At 46.5% G+C, this 25412-nt stretch overlaps 1 protein-coding gene across 1 annotated transcript in view; it reads right to left on the bottom strand.

The window, feature by feature from the left end:
• Positions 1 to 10356: 10356 nt before the first annotated feature.
• Positions 10357 to 25412, bottom strand: part of SCPEP1 (serine carboxypeptidase 1) — a 36870-nt gene continuing 21814 nt past the window's right edge. Inside the window, exons 7-13 of the mRNA XM_053570391.1 lie at positions 20765 to 20802; positions 19159 to 19287; positions 18002 to 18095; positions 17134 to 17247; positions 14625 to 14762; positions 13499 to 13662; positions 10357 to 10840 (exon numbers count right to left, since the gene is read on the bottom strand). Of these exons, the coding sequence (XP_053426366.1) occupies positions 10778 to 10840; positions 13499 to 13662; positions 14625 to 14762; positions 17134 to 17247; positions 18002 to 18095; positions 19159 to 19287; positions 20765 to 20802 (740 nt within the window). The 3' untranslated portion in view covers positions 10357 to 10777. The remainder of the gene's footprint in view (positions 10841 to 13498; positions 13663 to 14624; positions 14763 to 17133; positions 17248 to 18001; positions 18096 to 19158; positions 19288 to 20764; positions 20803 to 25412) is intronic.

Below are 25412 nucleotides of genomic sequence, written 5' to 3' on the forward strand. Positions count from 1 at the left end.
TGTAGTAGAGGCATTGCTGACTTTGTCCCACTTGCTTTGTCAGCAGCTTCAGGATTTGAGTTGTGCTATGGTTTGGATGTGTCCCCCAAAATAATCCATAGAACCCCATCTGGGGGGGGGGGAGAGGGAAAAGAAAAAAAAAAGACAGCGACTTTTGTCTCACTCCCCTGCCCCACCCTGCAGTTGCCCTGCAGTGAGCTGCCTCCTGGAAAGGGTCCCATGACAAGTCGTTGAGGATAGCTCTCCACCCAAGGGCCTGCGTGGAACTCATCCTTCCCAATAACCTCATGAGTGAGCTTGGAAGCAGGTCCTGCCCCATTCGGGCTTTGAGAACTGCATTCCTAGTCATCCCTTTGATTGCAGTCTCCTAGGAGACCCTGAAGTAGAGAGACCAGCTAAACTACACCCATCTTCCTGACCCACAGAAATGGTCAGATATTAAATGTTATTTTAAGCCACTACGTTTCTGGATAATTTATTCCACGGCAATAGATAAGCAATACATCCAGCAAATAAGGAGCCCCTGGATTTCTCTTGACTTTGCTTCTTACCAAAGTGTGTGATTCATCCTGAAGCAGAGGACGCAACAAATTCTGAGTGCTTCTGCAACATTCCCCAAGTGGGCCACAGGAAATAAGTTTCCAATAATTACTGCTCAAGATCCCAGCATTCAACTCCCTCAGGCATCTAAAGGACTAAACAGAAAGATCCACCATAACCCGTCTCCCTGAACAAGGTAGGTGGACAGTTTGGGAAAAGCCCAGATACCATATGCACAGGCTGGACAATTAGGAGACTTACAAGTGCCCTCATTCAAAGATAGATATGCATAAAAAAGAAAACACATAAACATGAGGAAAACACCCCAAAATTAAAATGGTGAAAATTAACACAAAGCAGAAAAGGTAGATGAAGAATATTCCTTAGAAGATTTGCACTAGGAAACTATAAATATTTTGCTCCTTCTTAAGGAAATTAAAGCAAATATGGAGTCTATGAAATAAGAACTTTAAAAGGAGATGAAAACGTAGCAGTAATAAGATGAAACAGCAGTTGGCACAACTAGGGAAAATACATTGAGAGAGATAATTATGGAAATTGAAAGAACTTCAGAAACTCAAAGTGTAGAGTTGACATTACAGAAACTGAAATAGTGAAGTTGATAACAGTCTTGGGAAAAGGTATCTAAAATAAAAACCAAAGGACAAAAAAAGTGGGAAGAAGATCTTAAAATGATATTCAAATATATACTGGAAAACATAGCTGACCTGAAGATCTGAACTTGGGGATCAAAAAGCGCATTACATAACAGACAACATTAATTAAAAACTATCAACATCAATGTAACCATTTGCAGTTCCCAATTTATAAAATTAAACTAAAAAATTTACAGCATCCAGGGATTAAAATAAACTGCTTACAATAGTGGGGGTGGAGGGAGGCAGATTTGTAAAGCTTCTGTACAGTTAAGGACACAACCAAAGCAAATAGACAACCTTCAGAATGGGAAAAGGTATTTGCATATTATGAATCAGACAAAGGCTTGACAACTAGGATCCATAGAGAACTCAAATGAATCAACAAAAAAGAGCTAATAATCCCATATATCACTGGGCAAGAGACACCAGTAGAACCTTCGCTAAGGAAAACAGATGAATGGCTAAAAACCATGAAACAATGCTCATCGTACCAATCATCAGAGAAATGCAAATCAAAACTACCCTGAGATAGCACCAAACCCCAGTAAGATTAGCCCACATCACAAAGTCCCAAAGCTGCAGATTCTGGAGCAGATGTGGAGAGAGAGGAACACTTTTACACTGTTGGTGGGACTGTGAATTCATACAGCCTCTTTGGAAAGCAGTATTGAGAATCCCCAAAGATCTCAAATTCGATCTCCCATTTGACCCCACAATCCCACTATTAGGCATCTACCTAGAAGAAAAATCATTTTATCATAAGGACATTTGTACTAGATTGTTTAGCGCAGCTCAGTTTACAATTGCCAGGACATGGAAACAACCTAAATGCCCATCAACTCAGGAATGGATTAACAAATTGTGGTACATGCACACTATGGAATACTATTTAGCCATAAAAAAGATGGTGACATCTTTTGTAATATCCTGGAAGGAGCTAAAACACATTCTTCTTAGTAAAGTATCACAAGAGTGGAAAAGCAATTATCCAATGTACTCAATACTAATACAAAGCCAGCGGGCGATCTAGTGCATGCCCAAATAGGAGAAAAACTCATTTCAATTCAATATGGGGGGAGGGGTAACAAGGGAAGGGAGAGGGTGCTTTCACCGAATGGGCACAGGCTGGCACACCTTTTGAGTGGGGTCATAACCACAAGATGAACTCTACCTAACTAAATCTAATATTTTGACCTGATTGCTTGTACCCCCACATTAACCTGAAATAATTTACTTTGGAAAAAGAAGACAAATTTGTTTCAAATTTCTCAGCAACATCAGATGCCAAAAATAAGGGAGAGATGTATCCGAGACATCTGTAGCTGATCGAGTTTTGTTCCCAAGTATAGGCAGTAGAAAGACATCAGGGCGGCGCCTGTGGCTCAAAGTGGTAGGGCACCAGCCCCATATGCCGGAGGTGGTGGGTTCAAACCCAGCCCCGGCCAAAAACTGCAAAAAAAAAAAAAAAAGAAAGAAAGACATCAGATACATAGATTCCAATCTTGGGGCATTTTTTTTTTTTTTTGTGGAGACAGAGTCTCACTTTATGGCCCTCAGTAGAGTGCCGTGGACTCACACAGCTCACAGCAACCTCCAACTCCTGGGCTTAAGCAATTCTCTTGCCTCAGCCTCCCGAGTAGCTGGGACTACAGGTGCCCACCACAACGCCCAGCTATTTTTGGTTGCAGTTTGGCCAGGGCCGGGTTTGAACCCGCCACCCTCAGTATATGGGGCCGGCGCCTTACTGACTGAGCCACAGGCGCCGCCCTTGGGGCATTTTTCTTTTTCTGAGACAAAGTCTTTATGGCCCTTGGTAGAGTGCCACGGCATCATAGCTCACAGCAACCTCAAACTCCTGGGGCTTAAGCAATTCTCTTGCCTCAGCCTCCCGAGTACCCAACCACGGCGCCTAGCTACTTTTAGGGATGGTGTCTTGCTCTTGCTCAGGCTGGTGGTCTCAAACCCCTGAGGTCAGGCAATCCACCCCCCTCAAACTCCCAGAGTGCTGGGATTACAGGCATGAGCCACTTCCCCTGGCTGTGAGGGACATTTTGAATCCATTAAAATAATTAAGTGTAGGCTGGGTGCTGTGGCTCATACCTGTAATCCCAGCATTTTGGGAGGCTGAAGAAGGATTGCTTGAGGCCAGGAGTTCAAGACCAGCCTAGGCAACATATAAAAACTTTAAAGGAGGGCGGCTCCTGTGGCTCAAAGGAGTAGGGCGCTGGCCCCATATGCCAGAGGTGACAGGTTCAAACCCAGCCCTGGCCAAAAACTGCAAAAAAAAAAAAAAACTTTAAAGGCTGGGTGCAGCCTGAGCAAAAGCAAGAACCTATCTCTACTAAAAATAGAAAAACTGAGGCAAGAGGATCACTTAAGCCCAAGAGTTGGAGGTTGCTATGAGCTATGATGCCACAGAACTCTATCCAGGGTGACAGTTTGACACTATGTCTCAAACAAACAAACAAAAAAACTTTAAAATTAGGCCAGGCTTGGTGGCTCACACCTGTAATCCTAGCACTCTGGGAGGCTAAGGCACGTGGACTGCCTGAGGTTAGGAGTTCGAGATCAGCCTGAGCAAGAGCGAGACCCCTCATCTCTAAAAAATAGCTGAGCATTGTGATGGAAGCCCGTAGTCCCAGCTACTTGGGAGTCTGAGGCAAGAGGATCACTTGAACCCAAGAGTTTGAGGTTGCTATGAGCTATGACGCCTCAGCACTCTGCCAAGGGCAACAAAGTGAAACTCCGTCTCAAAAAAAAAAAATAAAATTAAGTTTAAATAACTATTGGTCCGGATTCAATGAGAGAAGCAGAACCAATGTGTATGTGTGTGTGTGTGTGTTACAGGGATTTGTCTTACGCAGTATGGAGCTAGTTAGGTAGAATTCCCAAAGAGTCTCCAAATCTGACGCTGGAGATTGAAGAACACATGCCAAGCAGTCAGGAGAGAACAATGGATGTAAAGAGGAGAAAAAGAAAAAAAACAAAACACGTGAATCCCACATGCAGAATGCAAGCCAGTTCTTGAGCCTTTCACCATGCAAGCCTCAAACCTGGCCCAGGAGGCAGACAGCTCCAGGAGAATCCCAGGGAGAGTGGTGCAGATACTGGCCTAGTTAGCTGAGCCAGCCAAAAAAAAAAAAAGACAACATTTATGGGCTAAAAATGGCTGCTGCTTCACTTTTGTCCTCTAAATTTTCCCAAGAAAATTCAGCCTAGCCACATTGAAACATTACAAAAACACTATGGTCCACCCGTTGCCAACCTGGCACCCATAACCTCACCTTAAATCATACTTGATGAAAGGATGGTTGGCCTTGATAGCGAAATAACAGAAAAATTATTAACTCATACTTTTTTCAGTAAGGGCTAAAAGTCAAGCTCATGCTCTCTCTCTCTTTCTGATCTCTGGCCTTTCCCCTTTCTTGCTAGCACATACCTGTGAAGTTCTGTTTTTCACAACCCTTAGAAAGAGCATACAGAAAGGAAATGTATATTTTTGTTTGTTCGTTTTTACATTCACTAGAACCTGTTTCACGGGCTTGGAGCTCCTGGATGAACAATAACCTCAGACCCTGGCCAAAATGATCTCTTGAGGACAGAATCAAAAACACACCTGGAAAGTGTCTCCACCATCCACCATCAAGATACTTTTTTTTTTTTTTTTTTTTTGGCCGGGGCTGGGTTTGAACCCGCCATCTCCGGCATATGGGACCGGCGCCCTACCCGCTGAGCCACAGGCGCCGCCCTTTTTTTTTTTTTTTTAAGAGATAGAGTCTCATTTCGTTGCCCTTGGTAGAGTGCAGTGACATCACAGCTCACAGCAACCTCCAGCTCTTGGGCTTAGGTGATTCACTTGCATCAGTCTCCCGAGTAGCTGGGACTACAGGCACCTGCCACAACGCCCGGCTATTTCTTTGTTGCAGTTTGGCCGGGGCCATCAAACCCGCCACTCTGGGTATATGGGGCCAGTGCCCTACTCAGTGAGCCACAGGTGCTGCTCAAGATACATGTTTATCATCCAGATGCTAAGAGGACAGAAGGGATGGAGCAGTTTCTCAGTACTCTGCCACAATTCCTCTTTTTTCTGTTGCCCCCTTTATATTCTGCAGCCCCTGGACCTCAGGGCTGGCATCTGTCCTCCTGTTCTTTGGGATGCCGTCCCCTTGTTCTCTTCTCTCTTTCCCCACTCTTTCACTGTCTCACTCCCTCTCTCCTTCTAAGCCAAAATACATTGTGCACTTTTTTATACTTTTTTTTCTTTTCTTTTCTTTTCTTTTTTTTTGAGACTCACTCTATCTTCCTCGGTCACCCTGGGTAGAGCATCTTGGTGTCATAACTCACAGCAACCTCAAACTCTTGGGCTCAGGCGATCCTCCTATCTCAGCCTGCCAAGTAGCTGGGACCACAGGTGCCCACCACAATGCCCGGCTATTTTTTCTATTTTCGATAGAGATGGGTTCTCACTCTTGCTCAGGCTGGTCTCCTGAGGTCAATCTTCCTGCCTCAACCTCCCTGAGTCCTAGGATTACAGGCATGAGCCACCACTCTTGGCCTATACTCTCATATCCTAATCTTGGTCTGAAGAAAGTCTTTTCTCAACCCATGGAGCACCTACTGACCTTTCCACTCTAACACTTAATCTTCAAAGGAAGATAGTAACAAAGTTTTGCTGTGCTCAACTATGCCTTTTACAACCCAAACCACTAATCTTTTTCTTAGAAGAGCATCAGAATCCCTTTTTTTTTTTTTTTTGAGACAGAGTCTCATTATGTCGCCTCGGTACAGTGCCGTGGCATCACAGCTTACAGCAACCTCAAACTCTTGGGCTCAAGCAATTCTCTTGCCTCAGTCTCCCAAGTAGCTGGGACTACAGGCACCTGCCACAACACCCAGCTTTTTTTTTTTTTTTTCGGTTGTCATTGTTGTTTAGCAGGCCCCAGCTGGGTTCCAACCTGCAAGCCTTGGTGCATGTGGCCAGCGCCATAACTACTATGCTATAGGAGGTGAGCCAGGAAGAAAAACTCTTTACTGGGTTGGGCACAGTGGCTCACACCTATAATCCTAGCACTCTGGGAGGCTGAAGCAGATGGATTGCTTGAGTTCAGGAGTTTAAGATCAGCCTAAGCAAGAGTGAGACCCCGATTCCAACAACAAAAAAAATAGGTGGGTGTTGTGGTGGGTGCCTATAGTCCCAGCTACTTGGGAGACTGAGGCAAGAGAATCGCTTGAGCCCAAGAGTTTGAGGTTGCTATGAGGTATGTGATGCCATGGCACTGTACCGAGGGCAACAAAATGAGACTGTCTCAAAAAAAAAAAAAAAAACCCAAAAAACGTTTAACTACTCATTTCTACAATAGCTAGTATTTATAACTATCGTTACATTTCTTTTTTTTTTCCTTTCTTTCTTTTTTGTTGAGACAGAGTCTCACTCTGTCATGTTGGGTAGAGTGCCCTGGTGTCATAGCTCACAGCAACCTCAAACTCTTAGGCTCAAGTGATCCTCTTGCCTCAGCCTCCTGAGTAGCTGGGACTACAGGTGCTTGCCACAATGCCTGGCTAGTTTTTCTTTCTTTTTTTTTTTTTGCCAGGGCTGGGTTTGAACCCGCCACCTCCGGCATATGGGGCCAGTGCCCTACTCCTTTGAGCCACAGGCACCACTCATAGTTTTTCTATTTTTAGTAGAGATGGGGTCTTGATTTGCTCAGGCTGGTTTCGAACTCCTGAGCTCAGATGATCCACCTGCCTTGGCCTCCCACAATATTAGGATAGCAGGTGTGAGCCACCACGCCCAGCCATAGTCCATAGTTCTTTTGCTTTCAGCAAGTACCTCATGTGGTCATACTTCTGTGCCTGATGAAATGATCCAAACCTTCTTTTGTGAAGGGTTGAGCAGTCTAAATTGGGTTGTTGTACTTCTCCATGGACCTGAATCAGAGGATATGGGCATACTGAGGGGTGCCCGAGGACCCCCTGCATCCCTCCTTCTCACCTCCACCATGTAGTAAAACAGCCCCCAGTAGTCAGTCACTCTGCCAGCAACTTGCCATTTAATGCCCAAAGAGGCCAGATGGTGGCTTCAAGTTCCAGCTCAAAGGAATATTCATGAGTCTCCTGGTGAACAGCTCTCCTCTTATAAAACCTCTAAACCAGGAGAGCCTAAAGTCACAGGAGTGGGAAGCAGAAATTTTACAGATCACGAGGGTTAATAGTGAGAGGTGTCATTTTCCTTTTCCACCCTGATTCCTAGACTGGGAGAAGCATGGATGCCGATCAGAGCATAAGGTGCATCCTGGCGGACAACACCCCAGTCCTGCATGGCATCACCACCTAGCTGGCACTGTCACTGAATTTCCAAAAGCCATTTTAACCACTTGTCAAGGTAGCTGCTTCAAGGTGATGGGAAACACAGCGAGACCCGTGAGTGCCACACGCATAAACCCACTGCTGCATTTTGTCTGCTGTGAATAACATGAGCATGGACAAGGCATTTTGTAAGTCCAGAGATGCTGGTTTTGGCAGAAGCACTGTGGGAAGGGAAGGCAAACCTGTGTCCAGAGCAAGGGTCCATTTCAGTAAGGACAAAACGCTGCCCACCTCTTCCATAATGCAAGTGGTCCGATGCCATCAGTCTAACACCAGGTAGCTGGCCTACGTCTTCAGGCAATGGTGCCATATCGGGGGCTTGTGTTGTCTCTCCAGCCAGGAGACCGGGCACTCAGCAGTGGCTGCAGCCAGGTCAGCTCTAGGGAGTGGAAGTCCACATTGCTGAACCAGTCATGACCTTCATCCCCTCCATTCCTGCCAGTCTGCTCGTGACTGAGATGATTGTCTGATGTCCACAGAATGAGCCATCTACCCACCTGATCATTAAATCTTCCTTTACCATGTGGTGAGCATTCACATGGAACACACATTCTTCAAACTCTGCCATTCAGAGAGGTCTAGCCTCACACCTCTTCCTCTGATCTCCTTGTTATCAATTTTCCAATCATACTTCTATCAAGTCCCTAACTACCTAGTCTGCACTATTTGGTGCAGACTGATTCTTCTGTTCCTCTCCCCTTCCAGGCAAAATGCTGGTGCACTGCTCCAAGTCCTGCCCCCTGGGAGGCTTTCCTTCAGGGCTGTCCCAGAGGTGGCTGGGGTGCTGAACTGTGCTCTTTCTGGGGATGCCTGTACGCTATGCAGAACTGTCAATCTAGCCCAAGAATTAAGTCAACTAGTCTTAGAAAATTCCCCAGGAAGACAGGAGTGTGGGTTGAGAGAGGATGTTAGGTAGCAGAAATAAGGGCCTGAGGCCCTGATCACAGAATCTCAGGACAAGAGAAGATTAATCTCAGACAGGGATGAATGGGCTGCTTCTGGTACCCAAAAGGGTTTAAAGACCCCAGCTTCATTGACATCTACCCAGATGACTCATCTGTGTTCAGAACCACATTCCTTCCCAATCAATGCACTAACTTTTTTTTTGGAGACAGAGTCTTACTATGTCACCATTAGTAGAGTGCTCTGGCGTCACAGCTCACAGCAACCTCACCTCCCACTCTTGGGCGTAAGCAATTCTCTTGCTTCAGCCTCCCAAGTAGCTGAGACTACAGGAACCTGCCACAACATCTGGCTATTTTTTTTTTTTTTTTTGTAGAGACAGAGTCTCACTTTACTGCCCTCGGTAGAGTGCCGTGGCGTCACATGGCTCACAGCAACCTCCAGCTCTTGGGCTTATGTGATTCTCTTGCCTCAGCCTCCCGAGCAGCTGGGACTACAGGCGCCCACCACAACGCCCGGCTATTTTTTTGTTGTTGCAGTTCGGCCGGGGCTGGGTTTGAACCCACCACCCTCGGTATATGGGGCCGGCACCCTACTCACTGAGCCACAGGCGCCGCCCCTGGCTATTTTTTTGTTGCAGTTTGGCTAGGGCCACTTTCAAACCTGCCACCGTTGGTATATGGGGCCGGCACCCTACTCACTGAGCTACAGACACTGCCCATGCCTATTTTTTGTTGTTGCAGTTGTCATTATTGTTTAGGAGGCCCTGGCTGTGTTTGCACCCACCAGGCTCAGTGTATGCAGCCAATGCCCTACCCACTGAGCTATGGGCACAGCCCAATGCACTAACTTTTAGTAGAAGAGACCGCGGGGTGAGAATTCAATTTGCATTGTAATTTGATGCTTTGTTTGGCAAGTCACCAGGACTCACAAGACTCAACAGCATGTTGTAACTCACGGGTAAATTTCTGTAACAAGGGACACACCGCAAAAGCAATGGGAAAAAAAGAGATGCTTTGGTGGTATCCAGGAGTATCCAGCCCAGATTTTCAAACGTTCTTCCTTCATAAGGCCACACAGGAGTGCTCACTAACAGGGAGCCCCAGGGATAGGTGTAAAGCCTCTGGCCAAGGAAGTTCATTTTAGTTTCAAGGTCCAAATGGGTTGGTCATGCAGGCATGAGCTATTGACTCTTTCCTCATAGTCTGCAGAAATAGGTTTTGGGGATTTGATTTCAAAATCTCAGCCCTGCAGCTATATGAGGGGATGTTTCTTTTAGGACCAGCCTAGAAGCCATCAGGTCCCTATGAATTAAAAATTAATAGTCCTAAATTCATTTTTTTTTTTTTTTGAGACAACGTCTTGCTCTATCATCATAGTTCACTGCAGCCTCCAACTCCTGGGCTCAAGTGATCCTCCTGCCTCAGCCTCCCAAGTGGCTGGGACTACAGGTGCCCTCCACCATGCCTAGCTAATTTTTCCTTTTTTTTTTGTAGAGATGGGATCTCAACACAATTTTAATTGTAAAGAAAAGTGACAAGTATAAAGGCTTAGTATACTAAGCCTTATACCCTTATAAAACAAAATGCTCAACAGCCACTAAAAATGTTAGAGAAGAACATTTATTCACGTGAAAGGGTGTTTAGGACATATCAATATGTCGAACAAGGTAGACAGTATAATAATATACAATCACGATTCCATTTTTGTAAAAAATATATATGTATATATAGCAAAAAAGGATCCGCAAGGACAGACACTATGTTGGTGGCAGTGCTTACAGCAGGGAAAGAGAGTATGTGAGTTTTAATCTTTTTCTTTGTCAGTATTTCCCACTTATTCTATATATCATAGCATCTGCTTTTTTTTTTTAGAGACAGAGTCTCACTTTGTCACCCTTGGTAGAGTGCCGTGGCATCACAGCACACAGCAACCTCTAACTCCTGGGCTTAAGCGAGTCTCTTGCCTCAGCCTCCCGAGTAGCTGGGACCACAGGCGCCCGCCACAATGCCTGGCTAAAGCATTTGCTTTTGTAGTAAGAAAAAGTTAACCTATTATCCCACATTTTGATTAAAACAAATCTCATTTTAAAAATTGTATAGGTTTTTTAAGAAGCAGAAATGACTTTCAAGCTGCCCCAGAGGTAATGATTTTAACCTCTGCAGAAGCTGGTAGGTGGGCAGGAACCTTCTGGATTGCAGGCCAGGTTGGTTAGATTCAGGGAAGAATGGTGCTTCCCACAGCTTCAGGGTCCTCGGCTCGGCTCCTATGCCGGAGGTCAAACCAGCTCAGCTAAAGCCCAGTCCATCCTATTCCTGCTGAGTCACCAGCCTCATCATCTTCAGAGCCATGTCCCCTTGGTCAGAGGGAACCTGGAACCAAGCAGTGTCCGAGTCAGTGCTCCTGGGGCTATTCCTGGGACTGAGGTCAGGGGCAACATCCTGAAGCCTTGCTCCCAGAAGGCAGCCAGGGCTGGGATGGCAACCTGTGAGGAAGCTGCACCTGGGAACGTCCCTTAAAGAGAGGGTCCCTTCAGAAATGACCCCAGACTGAACAAAAGCTCCTCTGGGCCTCAACTATGTTGGGTGTCAGGGGCCTGGAGAAGTTGGTATTTAGAAAAGAACCTCCTACTCCATTTGGGGCTAATCTGTTGATTTCTTTCTTTTTCTCCCCCCCTTCCCTTTCTTTGAGATAGATTCTTACAGTGTTGCCCGGGTTAGAGTGGTATGACATGATCACAGCTTGCTGCAACCTGTCTGTGTTAGACAGCTAATAGATACTATAAGACCAAGTCCATCAAACACCCAAGCTTCTCCTTTCTTTTTTTTTTTTTTTGCAGTTTTTGGTCAGAGCTGGGTTTGAACCTGCCACCTCCAGTATGTAGGGCCAGTGCCCTACTCCTTTGAGCCACAAGCACCGCCCTCCTTTCTTTTTTGATTTTTTTTTTGAGACAGAGTCTCAATATGTCACCCTTGGTAGCGTGCCGTGGCATCACAGCTCACAGCAACCTCAAACTCCTGGGCTTAAGCGATTCTCTTGCCTCAACCTACCAAGTAGCTGGGACTACCAGCGCCTGCCACAATGCCTGGCTATTTTTTGTTGAAGCTGTCATGGTTGTTTTAGCAGGCCCAGGCCGGGTTCGAACCTGCCAGCCTCAGCATATGTGGCTGGCGCCGTAACCACTGTGCTACGGGCACCGAGCCAAGCTTCTCCTTTCTTCTAGATATTGCTGACAACCTGAGGGCACCATTCTGTGCTGTGGGAAGCCATCCTATGCACCGCAGATGCTCACCAGGGCCTGGCCTCTACCTACCAGGTGCCAGTGCCACCACCCTCCCCAAGGTAAGACAACCCAAGTGTTTCTAGACACTCAAAAGTCTCCTTGGTAGAGGGTCCTTATAAAAGCAATCAATGTAACCTGGTTCTCTGTACCCTCAATGAATCCCCAACAATAACAACAAAAAAGTCTCCTTGGTGGGCAGAGTCAACCCCGGTGGAGAACTGCTAGTGTCCCTAAGGAGGCACTTAAGAAGAAGGCACTTTTATCCCTCCATAATCACCACCAGCACCTCCTTAGCTACCCACATGAACACAATATATGCTTACTGTGCAGATGGAGCTTTGCGCACTTCCCTTCCCTAGGGAAGGGAAGGAAATGGAAGGTGAAGGGAAGGGAGGGGAGGGGAAAGAAGGGAAGTGCGCAGGCCAGGCCAGAGGGGCCCTCCCAGCTCACAGCCTACAGGAAGCAGCCATGCTGGAGAAACCGACCAGTGTGTAAGAGTCCAAGCCAAGCATGACGGTGTGAGAGGTGAGGGAAGTCTAGGGCCCTTCTGCCTCTGGTCACTCCTTCTTTAACTCCTTTGGAGGTATGTGTGTTGTGGGGTAGGGTGTGGGGGGCATGATTTAGGCCTCCGCCAGCTCCCTCAGCCTGAGGAAAGCCACTCAGTCAACACGCAACCTGAGAGTGAGGTGTTTGCTCTGCACACAGGGGAGTGAGAGCCTCACCGCCCAGCTTCACACCCAAAGCTGCCTCTGCACAGAAATCCCAGAGTCACCACTGCTCAGGGACCCTCCCCGCCTCATGCCCTGGTGACTCAGGTTTACAGAGCAACTCCTTCTTAGTTTCACTCCCTGAAAATGGTCTAAAAAGGGAATTTTTAAGGTGGCACTGTAGCTCAAGTGGCTAAGGCACTAGCTATATACACCAGAACTGGCGGGGTTGAATTTGGCCTGAGCCTGCCAAACAATGACAACTTACAACCAAAAAATAGCCGGGCCGTTGTGGTGGGCGCCTATAGTCCCAGCTACTCGGGAGGCTGAGGCAAGAGAATCACTTAAGCCCAGGAGATGGAGGTTGCTATGAGCTGTAATGCCACGGCACTCTACCTAGGGCGATAGCTTGAGGCTCTGTCTCAAAAAAAAAAAAAAAAAAGGAATTTCTCTCTTCTTCCCTTGGACAAATCTTCCCCTTCAGGACAAACTATTGGAAGAAAATAACTTTTTTTTGAGACAGAATCTCACTTTGTTGCCCAGGATAGAGTGCTGTGGCGTCATCATAGCTCACAACAACCTCCAACTCCTAGGCTTAGTAGATCGTCCTTCCTCAGCCTCCAGAGGAGCTGGGACTATAGGCTCCCATCACAATGGTCGGCTAAGTTTTTCTATTTTTAGTAGAGACGGGATCCCGCTCTTGCTCTCGAACTTCTGAGTTCAAAGGATCCTCCCACCTCGGCCTTCCACAGTGCTAGGATGAGAGGTATGAGCCTCCATGCCTGACCAAGGAAAGTAACTTATTAATTCATTTAAATTAAAAGGTAAAAGACAGATGGTCCAGCTTACCTCTCTTTCAAATGAGTTTCCGGACTCAAAAGAATAACACGCCAATAGCAGGATTTCATTAGCGAACTTAAAAACGCTCCTAAGCCCGAAATAAGATGACCAATCCAGGCCGTGGACACACACACACCATAAACTGCCTGTGGCTTCCCCCTCAGCACCACTGTAAGTCCGGGACAAGAGCTTTCTCTCACCATGTGACCAGCTCTTAGAATCCAGTAGAAAGCCAGGTTCTCGTAGGACTTGACAAAAGCTGATGTTTCTGGAGATTTAGGATCGCTATACAGGGCCTTCCACTTCAGCTGGTTGAATTTGGGCAGTTTTGGCCACTTCAGTTTTCGCACCCAGGCCTCCTGACCTGGTGAGAGGGACAAGGAGAAGGGCCTCGCGCATTAACAGCTGGGTAGGGTAGGAAGAAAACCAACCAAGGTCCTAAAACTTGGTGCTTCTCCAACCGCAAGGTGCAGAAAACTCACTTGGGATCTTGTTCAAATGCAAATTCTGATTCCGTAGGTTTGGACGGGCCCTGAGCGACTGCATTTCTTGCAAGCTAGCAGTGACACACGGGGGAAACCTAACAGCTGCGGAATCTATTTTTTGCCTCTGCTTCTCCCACTGCCATCTGTTCTTTAGGAAGGGAACCGGGGATCCTCTGGAGGCTGACAGGGCTATCAGGAGGATGGAGGAGTCCCTGGACTGAGGACCACCTGGGCTGTTCATGGAGGAAGCTCAGCAGCCTTTCAGATTGTCCTTAATCTGCCAGACCTTGTGCCTTGATTTGCCTGGGATTCTGAGAGCCCATCTCTGTGTCTCTCTTCCAGGCCTTATGGAAATCAGGAGTAAGCACCCATGCAGCAGGCAACAGAGTAGCCCCTAGGAACCCACGAAGGCCACTTCCCCTGGGGTCATTAGGGTTGTTAGCCTTTAGTTTTAGTTGACTTTGCAGTGTTTAGCATCTACTTTGATTTTGCTCAAATAACGAGGCTTTCCCTTGATTAAATAGTGCATTTGCCCAACAGTCAGGAAAATGTCTTCTTTCAGTTTTGTGGTGGGACAGGGATTGTTCTCCTCTTTAACCATACCTATAGGGCTCAAAACCTGGAAGGGCCTATGCTCCTCCGTAGGATCACAGCTGTGTGTGGCTCCCCACTGTCCCCTTTAAAGAGTCAAGGTTAGGCATGATGGATGTAATAGGAAGTGGCCTTCCTCCTGGCATTTCCAAATCACTAACCCCAAGACTGATGTGACATGTGGGAGGCTGGCTCCCTTCCGGCTCCACCCCTGAAATTCCCTCCACTTGCCCCTCAGGTCCATTCTTACCCATGGTGTCGACGATGAGATCGAGCTGCCCATTATAGATGGTCACATTGAGCCCAGCCTCCAGCAGTTTGTCCACAATGTCAACGACCGGCTTCATGAAGTCCTCCTCCATGTTCATGAAGACGTTTGCAGCCTGGCCTGCATATGGGGAAGGAGAAAGGCAGCTTGGAATATGCCAGAATAAGAGTCACCCTCCAGCCCAGAGCATCTTGGGCTCTGGTACCTGGAAGTAACCGCTTTACAACCCCTTACGAAGACCGAATGCACACTACCTACAAACGAGGACCCACCAGCCCAGAAATCCATGCCCTGACCGGTCAGTACAAAGGAAGCAAAAACAGCACCTACGGGCCATTTGCCTGAGAGCTTGTGTAGGCTGCAGATGCCATTCACAATGAGGAACAGCCACCTGGAGAAGGCTACCGTCCAGGAAACAGGGAAGCAGAGGCCCAGAAAACACTCCTTAGACTGGTACACGCAGGGAATCAATTGTGCTTTGGGCCAAGGTTACTTTTCCTTTTGTGCTGAGGAACACCAAGGCCAGGTTTAAGTGCTATGCAAGTGGGGTTCCCTTCTAATAAACCAAATCAGATCTAAACTGATTCAGAGCTGGCCGACAGGAAAACAGAGTGTGTGACAAGCCCCAGGCAAGAGAGGCGCTGGTCAGCGCAGCACTCTCGCTAGCTTCCTGGCCATAGGCATCGCCATCATGATAAGGAACCACTTTACCAATGAAACAGCTGCCTGCCAGTCACATGCTAAGTATTTTACATGCACCATTCCATTTCTTCTTCAGCATACTCTGGGAGATAAGAAGCCTTAACCCATGCCAGTGATTTTCAACTGATGTGCCATGAAATTAAAGATCATTAATTCAACTATTTTCTTTTTTCCTTCCTTCCTTTTTTTTTTTTTGAAACAGAGTCTCACTTTGTCATCCTGGATAGAGTGCCGTGGTGTCATAGCTCACAGCAACCTCAAACTCTTGGACTCAGGCAATCCTCTTGCCTCAGCCTCCCAAGGAGCTGGACTATAGGTGCTTACCATAACACTTGGCTATTTTTACAGAGGGGGTCTCACTCTTGCTCAGGTTAGCCTCAAACTCCTGAGCTCAGGCAATCTACCCACCCCGGCCTCCCAGAGTGCTAGGATTACAGGCATCAGCCACCACACCCGACCTTAAACTATTTTCAAAAGAAGTTCAAAGCATAGTAAGTATAATATTTTTTTACTCTTTTTTTTGGTGAACATAAGTGTACTAGGGAAGTTTAACTCTAGGTTCGAGTGTGCTGTGAGATGAAAAGGTTGAAAAATGCTGACAATCTAGGAAAATAAGGGCCAGAGAGGAAAAGAGACCAGGGTGATATAGCTAGTCAGTGACAAGCCACGATTTGAACTCAGGCTGACTCCAAATATGTAGGCTTGGTTATAAACTGGAACTCAAGACCTGGGGGATACTGGCCAACAATATTCTGTCCTTTCTAGACCATTTACAGACAGATCCAGAGACAAACAGAGTTTTCTCTATCAGCAACATAATCTCCTTGCCCAGCCAGCCACCCTAGGCAAGGAGGGTCCCTATAACCACAGAAGCTGGGGCTGGAAAATGCCTTCATAAAGATAAAATGGAAGAGGTGAGCTGAAAAGATGTGCCCCCAAGGGCCTGATCTGTCACTCCTCACATCTCTCGGTGCCATACTAGGCCCCCCCAGCTGTACCTGTCCCTTGTAGTTTCTGACACCATATCCTTTTTGTTTGATCTAATTGATTTGTCTTCATTTCTAAACAATTCAAAAAATGAAGATACCAGGTATAAGATGAGCTCTCTGGTGACTATAGGTAGGGGCAGGATGGCCCATGGTCCCTGAGAAGGCCAGGTCCAGAGTCAAGTCTTAGCCTCATGGCAGCAACCAAGGGACCAGCCTAGAAGGGCTGGGCATCTTCTCTCTAAAACCTAGGGAACCTGCCTGCTCAAGGCCTCCCTAGAGCACTAGGTAAGAACTTAGCCAAGATTTCTACCTGGGCCTGGTCTAAGGGTTCTGGTATTTTCTCACTGTGGCCTTCAGACCAAGAGCAGGAAATGCCAGGGAGGTGATAAGAGAGAGCTGACGAAAACCCGTCCAAGCACATGGTTGTTATCTGACACCCTGCAAAAGATCTTCAGTTGGAAATCCCACCTGCAACCAACTGTGGCCTTGGGCATGGCTTTTTCACTTTAATTTTTTATTCTGGTAAATTTTAAAGTGATACAAAAGTACAGAGAAGAGTACAATGATCCTCACATACCCTTACTAGGTAGACTTCAACATCTGTTGACCCAGAACCAATCGTGTGTTGTTTTTCCTCCCAGCCCTCTTCTCTACTGTGAACCAATAGCGATATTGTTTTATTGGCAACATAGCATCACCACCAACAAAACTCATCCTACAAATTATGGTCTCTGAATTTGCACCTCTCCTCTGTCTCCCTCCGACTCTACAAACGGCACTTCATTAGGTCACATAAGTACCTCCCCAGGATTGATCCTCCGGAATAATCTTCAGCTTCTTTCTGATGGGGCCGTTCATGAGCTCACTCAAGGCATCTCTTTGTAGGTGTCTCACGTGGCGCTGGCAAAGACGAACTAAAACCAAACTGGTACAGGGTGAGTCAAAGGACTGGAAATAAGCCCAAGAGGACATCTTTACCAACCTGCTGGATGTATGGTGTAGTTAAGTGGGGAAGGAGGGACGTGCAGTTTCATGTGGGAAAGCAAGTGTCACCTTGGTTCATCCAGATGGAGGAAGAAAGTGGAGAGACTGTATTAGCATCCAATGTGCGTTCCATGCACTTTGGGGCTACTGGGATTATCCAGAACAGCCAAAGAAAATCATCTAGGATATGGAATGCAGGGGTTTCCTGCAGCCTTTGTATACTTCTTATGGAAGGAGAACCCGGCATTCTGCATCCAAAGTGGAGCAGTGCTGAAAGAAGCCTTACTAAATGCAGCCTTTAAGAGAAGTGACATTGTAATTTGGTGTATAGACATTGGTCTCCAAACTTCAAACGTTATTCTAAGTGACAGAAGCCAGACACAAAACATTTTATATAAATGGAATCTAGAGAGACAGAAAGCAGATTAGTAGTTGCTGGTGGCTGGGAGCGGGAATGAGAATGGACTGCAAACAGACGTGTGGGATCTGTTTGGGGTGACGGGAACGTGCTAAAACTGGATTGTTGCGATGACCGCACAATTTTGCGAATATGCTAAAAAAACACTTACGATGAGTGGATTTCATGGTATGTAAAGTATGCATTAATAAATGAAGCTTTTAAAGAACTGGGTTCTTCTTGCATGGAGGCTGAGACAGGGTTTAACAACTTCAAGGTTCACTCACGTAGGTGGCTCTGGGTGAATTCTAGACTCCACTCCATTGCAGGCATGGGAGTGCTTTTAGTTAAAATGTTATAGAAGTTCACTCCATCTGTATTCTGAAATAGAAAAGTATATGTGGTTGTTTGTCTTCTTTATTTTTCTATCATCAAAATTGCAAAACAGAAAGAAACATGGTTCTCCATCTTATTCAAGGACAGCTTTAACTTTGTAAATTTGCTCAGATCAGAAAGAAATACAGGCCAGGGGGTGGCGCCTGTGGCTCAAAAGGAGTAGGGCCCTGGTCCCATATGCCAGAGGTGGCGGGTTCAAACCCAGCCCTGGCCAAAAACTGCAAAAGAAAAAAAAAACAAAACAGAAATACAGGCTGGGCTAGGTGGCTCACACCTGTAATCCTAGCACTCTGGGAGGCCGAGGTGGGTGGATTGCCTGAGCTCAAGGGTTTGAAACCAGCCTGAGGAAGAGCAAGATCCTGTCTCTAAAGAAATAGCCGGGCATTGTAGTGGTCACCTGTAGTCCCAGCTACTCAGGAGGCTGAGGCAAGAGAATCGTTTGAGCCCAAGAGATTGAAGTTGCTGTGAGCTATGATGCCAAAGCACTCTATCGAGGGCGACAAAGCAAGACTCTGTCTCAAAAAAAAAAAAAAAAAGAAATACTAAGAAAAATACAGTGATGAAGGCTCAGAAACCAGCTGTATCAGGCAGCTCTCCAAGGACTGGTGAGCAGAGTTCAGACCCTGCAGGAGAAAACCAAGGGCCTGTGTGTTGATTTATAAGGAGAACAGAGCTATACATCCAAAGAGTCCACCCAAATCCTTGGCGAATACATTCTCCCTTCTGCTTACTGGAGTCAGAATGTTACTTGGCAAAGGTTCGAATAAGGGAATCTGCTGTCTCCCAACTACACTCTCACCTCTGCAAGATACAGTCTTTCTTATAGAATCCAGACATTTCAGTCAAGGACAAGCAAGTCTTGCAGGACTAGGCGGCTTTCTGACACTGTAAGGGGCCACTACATCATTGCTCAGATACAACAGCTTTATCACTAGCATGCAATTATTTCCAGATTTGCAAGAAGGCTCAGGATAGAGCCCAATCCCGGCAACATCAACCCTTGTATCCACCATAAAAAGGCAAGCAGACTGGCCCCTGCAGCTCCTACCTGTTCAATGACCATTTCTGCTTTCCCCCACAGCTGAGTGGCCTCTTTGTATTTCTCGTTTTCTATGGCATCCAGGACCTGCTCTGCAACCTGAGACACCTCTGCCAGACCTTCATCTTCAAGAAGAGACTAGAATGCAAACCAAGAACCAAAAGGGCCATTTTAGGCTGGGTGAGGTGGCTCACGCTTGTAATCCTAGCATTCTGGGAAGCTGAGATGGGTGGACTTGCTAAGATCTCAGGTTCGAGACCAGACTCGGCCAGAGTGAGACCTCATCTCTAAAAATAGCCTGGCGTTGTGGCCTGTACCTGTAGTCCCAGCTACTTGGAAGGCTGAGGTAAGAGAGCCGCTTGAGCCCAAGAGTTTGAGGTTGCTGTGAGCTATGACGCCACGGCACTCTACCGAGGGCAACAAAGTGAGACTCTGTCTCAAAAAAAACAAAACAAAACAGAAAAACCAAAAGGGCCACTTTACTTGGGAACATCACTCTGACACTGCCTCAGTGAGGGAAGGGCAGCAGAAAGCATGGGAGGAAGGGAATAGGCGCTCACAGATGAAAGTACATTGTTATAGCTCGGTGCCTGTAGATCAGTGGTTAGGGAGCTGGCCATATACACTGAGACTGGTGGTTTGAACCCAGCCCAGGCCTGCCAAACGACAATAACAACTACCAAAAAAAAACATAGCTGGGGGCGGCGCCTGTGGCTCAGCGGGTAGGGCACCAGTCCCATATGCCGGAGGTGGCGGGTTCAAACCCAGCCCCGGCCAAATAAAAAAAAAAAAAAAAAAACATAGCTGGTCGTTGTGGTGGGCACCTGTAGTCCCAGCTACTTGGGAGGCTGAGGTAAGAGAATCGCTTCAGCCCAAGAGTTGAGGTTGCTGTGAGCTGTGCCCTGCACTCTGCCCAGAGCAACATAGTGAGACTCTGTCTCCAAAAAAAAAAAAGAAAGTACATTGTTATAAGTCACAGATGTACTGGAAGAAACACAGCAAAATGTTAACCGAATCTAGATGGGGGGGGTACTTAGGTGTTTGCAGCGATCTTTCAACTTTTTTGAATAGCTGAAAATTCTTATAATAGTTAGGGAATGGAAAACTTGTGTGCCTTATGCCAGGAAAAGTGTAATAACTGTACTGATTGTCTTTCGATTTGTGCCTGAGGCTGGCTATTGCTTTGTGTTCCTAATTTGATATGGATTAATAGTCTCTAAATAGTGTGAACCAGGCGGCGCCTGTAGCTCAGTTGGTAAGGCGCTGGCCCCATATACCGAGGGTGGCGGGTTCAAAACCCGGCCCCGGCTGAACTGCAAACCAAAAAATAGCCGGGCGTTGTGGCGGGTGCCTGTAGTCCCAGCTACTCAGGAGGCTGAGGCAAGAGAATCACTTAAGCCCAGGAGTTGGAGGTTGCTGTGATCTGTGTGAGGCCACGGCACTCTACCGAGGGCCATAAAGTGAGACTCTGTCTCTACAAAAAAAAAAAAAAAAAGAGTAGTGTGAACCACAGAGGCAAACTCATCTAGCTTCCCCCTTACTAGGGACATAGCCAGAAGAGGTCATTTGGGGTGTCTACTATGGACAGTGAAGAGTTGGGGACTCATCTACTTACCATGCTATACAGGTAGGGTCCCCAGGAGAGCACCGCATCTAAAGGAAACAACGCATGTACAAATTAAGCATACAATTTAAGTGTATTGTGGGCCTGTCTTTGGAAAGACAACTGGGTTCCATCCAAAGCAAAAGGAGATGAGAGCAAGAAACCCAGTGGTTTTAGATTTGAAGGCCCCTCTCTGCACCTGTACCCACGCAGCAGGCCAGCTGACATCTCCGTGGCTGGAAGGTGGCATGAGGGTGTGGGGGCCCTTCGGTTGACTCTAAGGACTGTTGACACATTAACTTGGCCTGGTACTGGCCCAGCAAGTGAGTCACAGCCAGTGACAGCATCCCCTGAAGCAGGCTAGGAGTGTGGGGGTAGAGGTTCTTATCTGCAGACTTCCAGGCTTTTTGACAGCTTAAAATATTTCCCCGCCCTCACATTTCTGCTCTGCATCTTGTTTGCTCCTCCGGCTTGTAGACACTAGCTTCTGCCAAGGAGCTAAATAAGGATGAAGACTAATAAGTTTGTAACTCAAGCGTCTGTGGCTATACTACCAATCAGCTCAGTCCTGTCCCACAAACATACTGAGAATGTCCTTGGGGCCTGAGGGCAGCAAAGAGCTTGAGAGACATACGTATGAGCAACACGATGCCTGTCCTCGAAGAGAACAGTCGCCTTGCTGTGGACAACCTCACGACAGTCCTATCACTAGGTAAGACAAGTGCCACTGAGAGACCTGCCAATAATCAAGGGTCTTGGTTCGGTGCCTGTAGCTCAGTGGTTAAGGCACCAGCCACATGCACTGGGGCTGGAGGGTTCAAGCCTGGCCTGGGCCTGCTAAACAACAATGACAAATACAACAACAGCAAAAAAAAAAAAAAAATAGCCGGGTGTTGTGGAGGGCGCCTGTAGTTCCAGCTACTTGGGAGGCTGAGGCAAGAGAATCGCGTAAGCCCAAGAGATGAAAGTTGCTGTGAGCTGTGATGCCACACCACTCTACCGAGGGTGACATAATAAGACTCTGTCTCAAACAAACAAACAAACAAAAGCTAAGGGCCTCAATTTACAAAGCACATTTCAGTATGGCTTCATTGCTTAAAAGCATCCAGAGGCTCCAAGGCCAAGGATCTCAAAATATGTTTCAAATAACCTCAGTTCTGCAGGATTTTAATCTAGAAGGAAAAACATGACTTTTTTTTGTTGTTGTTGTTTTTGAGATAGAGTCTCACTCTGTCACCTCAGTCTAGAGTGCTGTAGAGTCACAGCTCATAGGAATCTCAAACTCCGGGGCTCAAGTGATCCTCTCACCTCAGCCTCCCAAGTAGCTGGGACCACAGGTAACAGCAACTACGCCTGGCTAATTTTTTCTATTTTTAGTAGAGACAAGATCTCACTCTTGCTCAGGTTGCAAAAAACATGACTTTTTAATTAAATACATTTTAGGCTGGGCAAAATAAACACATTTCTTTACCATAGGACTTCTCAGAGCCTTTAATGTATCTATCAACCTAGAGATGGTTGAGCGAGGATTTGGCACTTCCAAAGCTTATGTGAAAATGGAGCCCTCTGGGCGGCGCCTGTGGCTCAGTCGGTGGGGCGCCGGCCCCATATACCGAGGGTGGCGGGTTCAGGCCCGGCCCCGGCCAAACTGCGGCCAAGAAATAGCCGGGCGTTGTGGCGGGCGCCTGTAGTCCCAGCTACTCGGGAGGCTGAGGCAGGAGAATCGCTTAAGCCCAGGAGTTGGAGGTTGCTGTGAGCTGTGTGAGGCCACGGCACTCTACTGAGGGCCATAGAGTGAGACTCTGTCTCTTAAAAAAAAAAAAAAGAAAGAAAATGGAGCCCTCTAAATAAATAGTACATCAAAGGACTGGTATATTTCAGAGCACACCCTGAGAAATATAGAAATACCAGGTCCTCGATAAGCTGGCTGTCATTCACCTTTGCAGCTTAACCTTCAAGTCCATTTTGTATTTCTGAAATACAAAATCTCTTGCAGTTGCTCAATGCATCCCATTCCCTGCTTGGTCTAGACCACAGATTGACAAACTTTTTCTGCAAAGGGATAGATGGTAAATGTTATACTTTTGGCTCCATGAGCCAGCTGTTCTAACTACCCAATTTTGTTCTTAACAGCCTCCAAACAGCCATAAACAGTATGTAAATAAACAGGTGTGGCTGTGTTCCAATAAAAAACATATTTACCAAAGCAGATAGCAGGATGGACTTGACCCATGGGTCCTAGTTGGCCGACATTTGCAGGCCTGCTATGTCCATTCGAACTTTCTACAATGACGCAAGTATCCTACATCTATGTGGTCAAAAATGACAGCCAATAGCCACATGTGTTTATTGAGTGCCTGATATGTAGATAGCACCACTAAGAAACTAAAATTTTAACTGTATTTAATTTTAATTAATTTAAATTTGTAAGCTGGGCATGGTGCTATGTGCTTGGTCAGGCTAAGGCAGGAGGATTGCCGGAGACCAGAAGTTCGAGGCTGCAGTGAGCTATGATTGTGCCAATGCACCCTAACCTGGGCAACATAGCAAGATCCTGTTTTTAAAAATAAATAAATAAACAAGGCCAGGTGAGATGGCTCACGCCTATAATCCTAGCACTCTGGGAGGCTGAGGTAGTGGATTACCTGAGCTCATGTGTTTGAGACCAGCCTGAGCCACAGTGAGACCTCATCTCTAAAAATAGCCAGGTGTTATTCTAGTTGCCTGTAGTCCCGGCTACTTGGGAGGCTGAGACAAGAAAATCACTTAGGCCCAAGAATTTGAGGTTGCTGTAAGCTATGATGCCACAGCACTCCACTGAGGATGACACAGTGAGACTCAGTCTCAAAATGAACAAATAAATAACAGTATTTTCCCCTCAATGAGGAACACTTCTGGGTGAGAGGGGAGATATTTATGTGACTCTAGAAAGGTGGATTAAGATCTGGACCAGGAGATTCATAAGGTGAACTGGATAATAAATGGCAAAGAGAAAAAGGTAGATTCCAGGCAGGATGATTCTTAGCACTTGCAAAGCCTGCAAAGCCAGGAGGCTCAACTTCCTAATGTTGCAGGGATAATACAGCACAGTGGTTAAGTGCATGGATTCCAGCACCTGCTGCCTAGGTTTGAATGCCAGGTCTATCACTTTAGCTAGATGACTCTAAGAAAGTTGCTTAACCTCTCTGAGTCTCAGTTTCATCATCTACAAAATTAGGATAATAACAGCATCCATCCCCCGTGGAGTTGTAGGGACTAAAAGAAGTCAGCACATGCAAAGTAGGATACTTAAGTGCTATTGTGAAATTGTAAGGAGACCCATGAGGAAGTGTGAGGGATAGTGTTGCAATTTTAAGGCATATTTTTTGTGTTCTCAACAAGGATGCTCAGTTATGACAATGCCAACCTCTGAGTTGCAAGACCTGATTGATGCTAACCTGATGGCAACTGTCTCACCATCAGTGTAAGAAACAGGGCAACCTTTGACAAGAAATCTGCTAGAATCTCATGCCTCTGATGTCCCATGAGGCCCTGCAGGGAGGAGAAAAAGGGAGCAGCCCCCCTCCCCCCACCCTGCTCCGTGCTGACTCAGTTTCATACCATCTCAGTCTTGCCCTGGAGCTGCCAAGCATGAGGATGAGAAATAACCATTCAAATAGCATCAAAAAAATATCCTGAATCCATTCAGAACAAGGCTCTGTAACAAGCTAGATCTCTACCTTTTACGGGGAAAATATTACCTTTTCTAAAGGTAGCATTAAAAAAAAAAAAAAAATTGAGCCATAATCAACAATTGCAAATGTGCCTTTCAAAGAGTTTTGATAGGTACACATGTCCAAGTAACCATCAGTCCAATCAAGACACAGTCTAGAAAGTTCCCTCATTTCCCTTTCCAGCTTATTCCCCTACCTCCATCAGGGTCGACTTCTCTTTTGATTTCTAACTCTATATAGTTTTTTTTTTTTTGAGACAGAGTCTCACTTTGTTGTCCCCCTTAGGATTACAGGCGTGAGCCACTGCACCTGGCTTTCTATACTTAGTTTTGCCTGTGAAAAGTCACCTTTTAGGCCGGGTACTGTGGCTGTCACCTGTAATCCTAACACTCTGGGAAGCCGAGGTGGGAGGATCGCCTGAGCTCAGGAGTTAGAGATCAACCTGAGCAAAAGTAAGACCCCATCTCTATTAAAAACAGAAAAACCAACTGGGTGTTGTGGCACATGCCTCTAGTCCCAGCTACCTGGGAGGCTAAGGCTAGGGGATTGCTCAAGCCCAGGAGTTTGAGGTTGCTGTGCGCAATGGCCCTCTACCCAGGGCAAGAGAGTGAGACTTGTTTTTTTTCATGTAGTTTTGTGGGGTTTTTGCAGTTTTTGGCCAGGGCTGGGTTTGAACCCACCACCTCTGGCATATGGGGCCAACACCTTACTCCTTGAGCCACAGGCACCGCCCAAAACTTTTTTTTTTTGTTTGTTTTAAAAAGAAAGGCCAGGTGCAGTAGCTCACCCGTGTAATCCTAGCACTCTGGGGGGCAAGACTGGTGGACTGCTTGAGCTCATGAGTTCAAGATCAGCCTAAGCAAGATCAAGACCCTCTCTCTAATAAAAATAGAAAAACTGACACAAGAGGATTGCTTAAGCTCAAGAGTTGGTGGTTGCTGTGAGCT

This window comes from Nycticebus coucang, chromosome 18, assembly GCF_027406575.1.
Source record: "Nycticebus coucang isolate mNycCou1 chromosome 18, mNycCou1.pri, whole genome shotgun sequence".
Classification (NCBI taxonomy): Eukaryota; Metazoa; Chordata; class Mammalia; order Primates; family Lorisidae; genus Nycticebus; species Nycticebus coucang.